The sequence below is a fragment of the Orycteropus afer genome, unplaced genomic scaffold, assembly GCF_000298275.1.
Source record: "Orycteropus afer afer isolate SDZICR_OR568_19922 unplaced genomic scaffold, OryAfe1.0 scaffold00043, whole genome shotgun sequence".
Taxonomy (NCBI): Eukaryota; Metazoa; Chordata; class Mammalia; order Tubulidentata; family Orycteropodidae; genus Orycteropus; species Orycteropus afer.
The window spans coordinates 10,993,298-11,004,361 of NW_006921630.1; the positions used below are offsets into that span (position 1 = coordinate 10,993,298).

Below are 11,064 nucleotides of genomic sequence, written 5' to 3' on the forward strand. Positions count from 1 at the left end.
GATCATTCACATGAACTTATAGGCCCATTGTCTGCCAACCCTATATATGATCTTGGATACACTCTCCATTTAGACATACCTAATTGTTTAGCTTTGTATGGACTGTGATGCCCTGTTGTGTTTATATTTAATTGGTGATTGTTTCATGGAGTGACTTGCCAGATTTTCTTTGTGTGTTATGTAAGCAGGCAAGGTACTGTACTACTCTATTCGCTAGTTGACAGCACTATACACTCACCACCTGTCTCCTTTCCTGTTGTCAGCCTCATATGTCCTTGCAGACCTTGGCAAACAGAGCCTATTCTTAGGTCCTTGGAATCTGAATGAGAATGCTGTCACTTTAAATATCCAAAATGGCCATCACTTATAAACATTCAAAATGGCTGCACCCTCCATCACTTTAAATATCCAAAATGGTTGCCACATGTAAACAATCAGAATTGCTGAGCCCTCTGGGCAGTGGAAAGTCAACAGCTCAGGTTGTCTTCCTCCTTGCTGTTTCCCTTCCTAGTCATAGGCCACCAGTGCAGTCATCCCTGCAGCCCTTGGTGACCAGAGCTGATCTTTAGGTCAATTCTCAGGTCCCAACACAACACCACGTAGAAATATTCAGGCTATTGGTCCCATCAGAGTAGCCGACAGTCCGCAGCTCTGACCGTCTCTGTTCCCACTGTTTTCATTCAGGTTTTCCACAATTCAGGTCACCTTACCTTACCAGTGAGACTTTGTCTGATCATCTTATTTGAAATAGTGATTTTTTAGTCTCCATTTTTCTTTCCTGCTTTGTGTTTCTATTTGGTACTCATCACCACTTGACATACGTACCTGTTTATATAGTTCTTCTCATTATAGTTCTTTGAGGACACACTTCGTCTGTTTTGTTTGCTGCTATATCCCAGCACTCATAACAGTGTCTAGCATGTAGAAGGCATTTAACTAATACTTGTTAAATGATGAATGCATTAATTACGATACTAAGTGGAAAACATAGGTTTGTATAATGTTGTTGTTGTTGTTATATGTCCGACTCATAGCGACCCCTCCTTGTGTTTCCGAGGCAGTATCACTATGGAAGTAGATTGCCCCATCTTCCTTCCAAGGAGTGGCTGGTGGGTTTGAACTGCCACCCTTCTGGTTAGCAGTCAGGTGCCTTAGGCACTATGCTACCAGATGTTAGTATATAGCATAAATTAATCCCACTCTTTGGAAAATTATATTTGCATAATGTGTGTGTCTGTGTACCTTTAAATGTTGCTGCTGTTAGTTGCCATCAAGTGAGCTTCTCATTGTGACCTTAGTATAATAGAATGAAACGTTGCACAGTTCTGTGCTATCTTCATAATTGGTCTCCTTGTTTCCATTGTTACGTCTGTTGTCAGTCCATCTCTTTAGGGTTTCCCTTGTTTTTGCTGACTCTCTGATTTACCAAACATGGCATCCTTTTTAGTGATTGGTCTTTCTTGATTACGTGTCCAAAATAAGCAAGCTTTATGTGTAATGAGTACACCTCTATAGTTCGAAATCATGAATACCTTTTATTGACCTTACCATTTTCCGCCTGTTACGAGAAATTAATCGTTTTATAATCACTAAAACCAAGATGTTAGTATGAGGAAAGGAAATGTTACGTGGGGATCTCTTTAAGTATTAAAAGAATTTATTGGTCCTCATGAAAGTAAAAGTACTGATGCTGTTTTGATTTTTCTCTTTGCAGATAGCACCCCCTGCAGCTTCAGTTACTGATTCTTCTGATGGCACAGCAAGTACTGATGGAAGTTTGCCCACAACTATGGGAGGACCACTTCCTCCACATCTGGCCCTCAAGGCAGGTAAGAGACTCGAATGTACATATAGGACTGTAAGAATAAAATACGCATGAATCTTGTTTGGTCCTTACCTCTCCTTCCCTCTCAGTGGTTAGAAGGAACTAAGGTAAACTTTCTTATACTTCTTAATGTTGAGACAGCCCAAGTCCATCATAAATTTGCAAATACCACCAGGTCATTTAATTGCTTTTATAAAGGATAGTACAGCGTAATTTTTTGTTTTTACTAAATTTTTATTTCTGAATAGGTTTTGCATAGGCTAGAACATTGGGTTAAGGGTCTCATCAATTGCCTTTTGTTTTTAACTTACTTCTACCAAATAAAAATAAAGACTTGCTTGTTTACCTTATGAATCTAAGCCATTGTTGAATGCTGTATTTTACTCTTTGGTAAAACCAAACTTTTACTGAGATATCTGCTGTCAGATAGATTAGCTAGGATATTGGTCAAATTATTTTAAGTCTCAAGTCCAATATTTATGAAATGGGAGTAATAGTATCTATCTCATAAAATTGTTGAGAGGAGTAAAGGAAAAAATACACATCTGATTAATTTAGTACAATTATTGTACTAATGTATCAGTGGCTACTTGTTCTTTTTAATTATTCTGCTTTCTCATCAAGATTCATCACTTTGTCACACCTCTTGAGCTTCTCTGTTTTCATTACCTACATTAGTAGTTAACTTTCTTTTCAGGATCATATTTAGCAGTTTCTTCATTTAGTCATACATTTTATTTTGAACAAGTAGAAGATGAAGCTACATTCATCTGTGTGCTAGATGTCAGACACTTTAAGGTCATTCACTAATGAAGTTGTATACCTCTGTATACCAGCCTTGGGACTTGCAGTTTAGCCATTTATATATACATTACCTATCACTTTTCAGGTATGTGTTGAACATTTCAGGCCCTACTCCAGATAACTGAAACCTTGAATTTCCAATACAGAGTGCCACAATCAAAATAGGAGCTCTCTTTAAAGTATTTAGGGTTTTTTTTTTTAATAGTTTGACTCCTTAAACAGATAATCTTTCTTTATAGAAAATAATTCTGGAGTTGGAGCTTCTGGCTATGGTGTTCCTGAGTCCACCTGGGATCGGGGAGCCAACTTGAAAGATTACTACTCCAAGAAGGAGGAGCAAGAAGCACAAGCGGTAAGGCTACCATCCTATATTACATCTGTGGGAATAGTTACCTTTGGAATTCTTTTAAGGGGTTATTTGGGACTCCTTGTCCACCCAAGCCACCATAAACTATTAAATCTAGTCAACAGAATGCCTATGAAAAATATTTTTCTTACAGTAAAAAAACATTTCCTCATCTGTGATCTGTAATTATCTTAGGAAGCCTCATTTCATGGCCATTCCGTAAAACTTTCTTGAATAGTACAGCTTATTTTTCTGCTTAATTTATTTAAAGTGTTAGAAAAAGCCCCGCAAAATCTGGCAGGGGTTTCCTAGGAATGGTTTAAATTCAGGACATCATCAAGTAGCTTGTTTATCCTGTTGTATATATACTGTTGGGCCTGCAGATGCAGTGAAAACTGATTCTTACTCAGTTTTGACTAGAACTAGAAACTTCTGTAAACAGGTTTTGCAATGAAAAGGATAGTACAAGGAAAATACTGTTAGAAATTTTTGAACCTTAAATATACAGGGTAAAATTAGTGTAGCAAAATTTAATTATCATTAATTCATTAGACCCTAGAATCAGAAGAAGTGGATTTAAATGCTGGACTTCATGGAAACTGGACCTTGGAAAATGCTAAGGCTCGTCTGAACCAATATTTCCAAAAAGAAAAGATCCAAGGAGAATATAAGTACACCCAAGTGGGTCCAGATCACAACAGGTTTGCTTGTTTCGCTCTTTTCCTTCTTTAGTAAGTCGTTGGGGGTGTGTTAGATGTTTGTTGCTGGATGTGTTCTGTTTTTTACTGTTAGCTGGTTTGGTTTGTGGATCCGAGAACTGTTGGAAAGAAGAGACTATTTTGGACCAGATAATTTGTCATTGATTAGTCATGTGCAGTTTACTGTTGTTTTCACTTGAGTGTGATTTAGCTGTGTAAGAAGCTGCTTATTCTGCCAAAATCTGTTTTGCTAGACTTTTAAGGTTCTTATTTGATGGGTAGTGATTTGTCCCTAATTGACTTAAAAACTAGCCAGAAGTGGTGGCTTTGTTCATTGTTGTATTATATCTGTGATTAGTTTGGTGAGACCCTTAAATTGTAGAGTCTCAGAGGTAGATTGGATTGCATCTAGATGGGCATCCACATTGTACTTCAATTTTAATGTTGCCAGATGGTGTAAGAGTCCTCTTGAAGTTTAAAGACTAATTATACAGATGAAAAAGGATAACCTTAGTCTTTTTATGTGGATAAAATTAGCATGTCTTTTTTGTTATGTTTATAAGACTGAACATAAGGGGAGGTTGTTGTAACAGTGACAGTATGTTTCTCAGCCTGCTTGCTGTTCTTCCTGAGAGCATTCCAGGGTGTAGTAATTATTACTCCCAGGAAGGCTCGTATAGATTAGATTCTTCTGGGGAGCATTACATTCTTATTGGAAGAGAGGGAGGTTGTAATGGAAATCTTTTGGATGATTCAATTTGTTGTCTTTAATTAAATGAAATAAATTATTCAAAATACATTAAAAATACTTCCTTGAAAAATCAAAGTATTCTCCCTCTGATGGATCTGACAATTCTAAAATGATTATTCCTGAAACAAAAGATTGACATTGTGGTCAAAATAATGTTCAAAAAAATGGCTTCCCCCTGCTTCTTCCCACTGTTTTGTTCAATCCTGGATTCTCAAGTACTTTATTTCAGATGTCAAAAGATTAATTTGAAGCCCACAGAGGAAAACTGAATTTGTTGATGATTTGTTTTCTTTAATATTTTGTCCTTCTGAACTGATTGGGCTTAGCACTTGGTGACTTTAAGAGCAATAAGATGCACCTAAGTGTGCCTGAAGCTCCTGCTTATAAACATTTTTTTGATACCAATGTTTTATCATTGGTTTCTGATACAAAGAATTGAGAAATTCAGGATATGACAATATGGAAGGTGGCAAATGCAGTTGGGGATTCCACCGGCAATCAAAACAACATTGCTCCTCATATGTCTTTTACTTAAAGACATAACAGACAGCAACACCAGAGGTCTGTGTTCATACACATGTGCTGCTGCTTAGGCTGAACTAAGCAATCACATGGAAAACTATTGTAAACTGATTTCTGGTGTCGCTGTTCCCCCTAGGTGGAGGAGAATGAGATTCAGTGCTGACTTTAAGCCTGGCTGAGAAACATACTGGCATCGGTGTCATTAATGAAAGGGTGGATGTTGTTCCCCTGAAAGCCAGTGGCCTTTGACCCCTGAAGCCGCTGTGCCTAAAGGTCAGTTCATAAGAGGTATAGGAAGGAGCCTAACATTCTTTTTTTTAAAGCCACATCTAACCTTTTATTCACAGCACAAAGTGAAGGTTAGAATGTACCTGAGCAGTGGAAGGACCAGAATGCATAGTTTGCCGAGGGCAGTTTTTCCCTTGCTAAAACCTAAATTTGTTCCTTCCCTAGAATCTGTTAGCAATTTTAGCCATAATGTTAAAAAATATATTTTGTTCTCCAGGACCTGATTTAAATAAATGTGATACTGATAGGCTGAATTTTTTGTAACCAAAGGCTGCTTCCAACTGCAGGCAAATCCCAGCGTCAGGCTAAGGAGCCACTGAAAGTACAGTGTTTGTGCATGTGTATATGTGCATAAATGCGTATATTTAGTGTAACAAATTATTGCTGTTATTAATGGGTAGCCTTTATGAAGGAATCTTAAAATAATTACAACCTATAATTTAAAGAGCTTGGGACCTGCTTTTATTTCTTGCCCCAAGCTAAGTGGAAAATTCCTTCTCATTACTATGTTCTGGATTTTCAGACCCCAGTCTTAGAATAAAAGTAAATACAGAATCTAAAAACTTAATTTTTTTTTTCTAGAACAATTGGCTTATCAGCTTTGATTATGGCTGTCTTATTTTGTATATTACTTGAAGTTTATGAACTTCATTTAATCTAGGAATGAACAGGAATAACTATTTACAGTGGTCTTTGGCTGTGATTTGCATAAGCAGTTGGAAAGCTTGCCTGATTTGGCAATCCTGGAGTAAGAAATTTCTAACAGTAAAATTCTTAACCTTGTTTGTTATATGTTGTTACAGGAGCTTTATTGCAGAAATGACCATTTATATCAAGCAGCTGGGCAGAAGTAAGTGTTACTGTTCCACTTTCTCATGATAAAGTTTTGAGCTACATATATTTAAAGCGTTATTAATTGTAAGAGTATATGGTAGCATGTAAGGTGATTATATGAATTAAGAGGTCCTAGGAGCTCTGGTAGCATAGTGGCTAAAAGCACTTGACTGCTAACCAGAAGGCTGGCGGTTCAAACCCACCAACCACTCCTCGGAAGGAAGGTTGGGCAATCCTACTTCCGTAGTGATACTGCCTCGGAAACCCAATGAGGGGTCGCTATGAGTCGGGGCCGACTCGACGGCACATAACAACAACAACAAGCCTACCAGTTTGTACAAAGAACTTCCAAACATTTTCATATTTTATTCATGTCCATAAAACACTCAGGTAAAAATAGTGAAGTGAAATTTAAAAAAGAGCAAATTAGATGATAAAATTAGAACCCTAAACATAGAGTTATTCATACAGAAGATAAGAAAGCCAGAGTGTAGTACATGTATATTATTCCCTATTAGCTTTGGGCAGGCAGTGTGCTAGACTTAAAAGATAAAAAACTAGCACACCTGACTGCTTTTGGCCACTAATAGGTTTTGAGACTGGAAAAAAAAAATCACATCTTACACCACTAGTTCTCAGTTTACTTCAAATTTGAATTTACTTCAACCTGAGAGAAATTGGCTAAGATTCTTTTCAACCTAAGAATTCTGCAACTAACATGAAAGACATAACTTTAGTATATGAGATATACTCTTGAGAGTAAACCCTTGAAGGGTTCACTAGCAGATAATGTGGAATTTTGTATCCTAGACTTTAAACCTTGCTCGTTTTGTGTGGATGGTATATTGTGGAATAGATGATAAAGTCTTAAATCTGGTAGCCCATTGAGTTGATCAGCAGATTAATGTGACTGTGTTTGCTAATAAGGCAGGGAAGGTATTTTTCGGCCTCTTCCTTGCTTTCTACTCATCTCCCCTAAAGCCATATATATCCTCTCAGACCGTAGAGACTTTGTCTGTAGCTCTCCTCACTTCTTGCAGAGCACTCTTCAGAATTCCCCTAAAACTCTTCCAGCATCTACCCATTACCAGTTCTAAAACTGCTTCCATATTTTAGGTTTCTTTTACAGTAGCACCCCTACTTCTCAGTACCAAATTATCTAGTGCTGGTATAATAAATACCACAAGTGATTAGTACTATGAAAAAATTGAAAGTGAACTTAGAAAGAACTCATGACAGACTTGATTTGGGGGCTTCTTCTGTACTGAAGCCCATAATTGTTTGTGATAAGATTTTTCTTTATCTGGGTTTGATCCTTTCTGTCTTTAGTAATTCTGACCTTACATTGTAGGGATTTTTGCACGTGAACATGGATCAAATAAGAAACTGGCAGCACAGTCCTGCGCCCTGTCACTTGTCAGGCAACTCTACCATCTTGAAGTGATTGAAGCTTACTCTGGACTTACAAAGAAGAAAGAAGGAGAGACAGTGAGTCTATACAAATAATACCACAGGGGGAAATACTATAAAATTAACTTTCGCTTTTGTTTTATATTTGGCGAAAGAAATTTAGTTTATACTTCTAGGAATCTTATTTAATAAAAATGGAAATGGCCTTACTACTCTGTTTGGCATAGTGTTTGCTCATAGTGGGCAGTGACTACATAATTGTTACTCTTTCACTAAAGGGAGCTGACTCACTGTTGCTTTAGGACTGTTACAGACCCAGTGTTGATTGTATTCTCATAACCCACTGTAGTAGATCTGAGTAAACAACAACAAAAAAACATTCACTGCCATTGAGCCAGATCCGACTCATAGTGAAGTAGATCTAAGTAGTGCTCATATATGTGTTACATAATTTTTATGACCATACTTTTTCTGTAGGTGGAGCCCTACAAAGTCAACATCTCTTCAGAGTTGGAGCATCAGCTGCAAAACGTTGTTCAAGAGCTAAATCTAGAGATTGTGCCACCAGTAAGCATATTGCTATTTCCTTTACCGTTCCATATAATTTGTCTACCCACACAAGCATCTCTTAATAATAATGCTATGGTTTTTTTTTTCTGTTTTCTTTCTTTTTTAATAGCCTGAGGATGCTTCTGTGCCAGTTGCGCTCAACATTGGCAAATTGGCTCAATTTGAACCATCGCAGCGACAAAACCAGATAGGTGTGGTTCCTTGGTCACCTCCACAGTCCAATTGGAATCCTTGGACTAGTAGCAACATTGATGAGGGCCCCCTAGCTTATGTGAGTACATTTTTGTTCTTGACATCAGACTCTTAGTTTTACTCTGTTTCATTGTGATGTCTAATTAAAAAAAAACTTTGAAGCTGAGTTAATGTGCTTTCACTTGCCTTTCCATTATTAATAGGCTACTCCAGAACAAATCAGTACGGACCTCAAGAATGAATTAATGTATCAGCTAGAACAGGATCGTAATTTGCAAGGGGTAAGTCTGTGAAGTATTTAGACATAGGATGCTGAAACCTTTAAAACTGTGTGCATGCGCAAAAGGATTATGGATAATGTATTTTGTCCTTTCTAGAAGGTAGATAAAAATGTGCCAAGGCTGCTGATCTTATTCTGAAAGTAGTTGTTGTAAATTAAGGACCTGGGAGAGAATTTTACTTTTTTTCTTAATTTTAGTGGAGAGATTTTGAATAATGACATTTTTGTATGGGAGGGCATGTTTTTCAATATTTTTCAAATAAAATTTAGTATTAAAATGTCAATAGAAAGGGAATGTATATGGGAGTGTTGCGCAAAAAAGGAGAAAATTTAATGTATGTAGAAAGCCACAATTTAAATTATTTAGAAGTTCAGTGAAAAAAGACAGTTCTGTTAGAGATACAAATATATTTGTATTTTTCCATGGGGAAAAGAAATTTATTTTGCATATAAACCAGTGGAAAGGAGTAAGTTCTTTTAGAGATAGATATAGCTACCATAATCCTTAAAAAATTCTAATGTGTATATTGGTAGAAATTTGACTGAGATACAACTTTTCTGATACAGATTTTGCAGGAAAGAGAGTTACTGCCTGTGAAGAAGTTTGAAAGTGAAATCCTGGATGCAATTAGTCAAAATTCAGTTGTCATTATTCGAGGTGCTACTGGATGTGGTAAAACCACACAGGTTCCTCAGTTCATTCTAGATGATTTCATTCAGAATGACCGAGCAGCAGAATGTAATATTGTAGTAACTCAGGTAAGTAGGAAGCCATCTGTCAGGTGTGTTTCTTATGGGGTAGAATTTGAGAGCTGGGAATGCCTAATTCTTCTTTCTTTGGTTAACTCTTCTTCATAAGATTGTGAGGATGGCAGAGAATTAGGCCTTTTAAAATTTAAAGGGGTTTGGGCAGGGTAAAGATATGAAGATCTTAAGTTTTGTTCTTCTATCCTTCACTAATAAGGTACATTGGATCCTGTACAGGATTCTTTGTGTTTTGGGTATAAGAAAGTTTGGGCCTAGAATCAGAAAAGACTTGGAGTTCGTTCTTCTTGACTTCACATTCAAATCTTGATCCTCTTGAAACACCGTAGTGTTGAATAAGAGCCAGTGTGAGATGGTATTTCTCTTTAAGATACAGGGAGGTTAAATAAATTGCTCAAGGTCAACACAGTAAGTAGTGGAACTGGGATTCAAATCCACACTGTGGTTTCTGGACTCTTCCTATTAACAGCTGCTTTTACCAGCAAGAAAGTAAGACCTACAGATTTGACCCAGTGCTTAAGGCTTAAGGAAGAACTAGTTAGGTCTCCCAAGCCTTGTCAGGTTGAAGAAGTTCCCAGCTGCTCTAACCTTGTGCTTGTGGCAGTTGGAAGGACAATAGAGATACCACTTCTTAGGAAAGCTGAGACTTTCACTTAGTCGTTCTTAACCTGGGGTACCTAATTGATATTAAAGAGGGCTGTGAATCTTAAATAGTAAAAAAGGGTTGTGTATACATACACAGACTATATTTCCTTTAACATTTCTGAAATCAAGATGGATGTTTGTGTTTTCTATGAGTGAGGTTTTCAGTCTGATAAATTACTGAAGGAATGAATGTTGTATTTTAACATTTATGACATCTTAGACTTGCAACTACAAATATCATATCTGTTATACAACTTCAATATTTTAAAAATTTCTATAATGTGTATTACTGTCTTGACTTAAAAGCATTGATAGTTTAGCCATAAAGAGAGTATAAGATTTAGGTGCTCTTGAATGCATCAGTGTCTTGTCTTTAATATGGAAAATAGACCTGAGCTTACTGATTGGCCATTATATAGACTATAATGGAGCTATTATTTGCCTGTTGTTGTTATGTTGTTGCTATTATATAGTACGTACTTGTGTTAAACAGGCTGAGATTGCATTAATTCTGTAGTAGTCACTGTGTTGTATCATTTTTCTTTATTCTTCAACTTACATATATAGGAAACTGCATGAAGTCATTACTTTAGTGTTATAGAGCACAAGTTGAAATTAAAACAGACTGACTAATGCAGACTATCACTCCTAACCTTATCACCAACCTCAGTGTAAGTTCTTAACGACTCCACTCAATTCCATCTGTACTTTCAGGCTATCTATACCCAGCCTACCTAAAACTTCAAATATACAGAAATTCTGAAAATCATAAATAGTTACCTTTGACCTTAGAGAGATGAAGTATGATTGATGAGATATAAATCAAGATGTTAAATATCTCCTGTGGCTATTTTTTTTTTTTTTTCAGTTTATTTTTATTTTTATTTTTTATTGTGATTTAGGTGAAAATTTAAAGAGCAAATAATACTTTCCATACAGCAGTTCACATACACTTTGTTTCATGACATTGACGTTTGGCACAAAGCAACATCTCCCCTCCCACTTCCTCCCGAGAGTTACTTCTTCCCTATGTCCATCCCTCCATGCCCTCCTACCCCCTGAGCTGTCTCCCTGTGCCTGAGCAGCCCTTCTTTGTCTCATGCTTGTTCTCTCCAAGGAGTGTATCTACTTCAG

General features: G+C 36.8%; 1 protein-coding gene across 1 annotated transcript in view; it reads left to right on the plus strand.

The window, feature by feature from the left end:
• Window positions 1-11,064, plus strand: part of DHX9 (DExH-box helicase 9) — a 60,482-nt gene that overhangs the window by 15,682 nt on the left and 33,736 nt on the right. Inside the window, exons 3-11 of the mRNA XM_042780514.1 lie at window positions 1,715-1,829; window positions 2,869-2,981; window positions 3,528-3,676; window positions 6,038-6,084; window positions 7,420-7,556; window positions 7,956-8,045; window positions 8,158-8,319; window positions 8,444-8,521; window positions 9,088-9,279. Of these exons, the coding sequence (XP_042636448.1) occupies window positions 1,715-1,829; window positions 2,869-2,981; window positions 3,528-3,676; window positions 6,038-6,084; window positions 7,420-7,556; window positions 7,956-8,045; window positions 8,158-8,319; window positions 8,444-8,521; window positions 9,088-9,279 (1,083 nt within the window). The remainder of the gene's footprint in view (window positions 1-1,714; window positions 1,830-2,868; window positions 2,982-3,527; window positions 3,677-6,037; window positions 6,085-7,419; window positions 7,557-7,955; window positions 8,046-8,157; window positions 8,320-8,443; window positions 8,522-9,087; window positions 9,280-11,064) is intronic.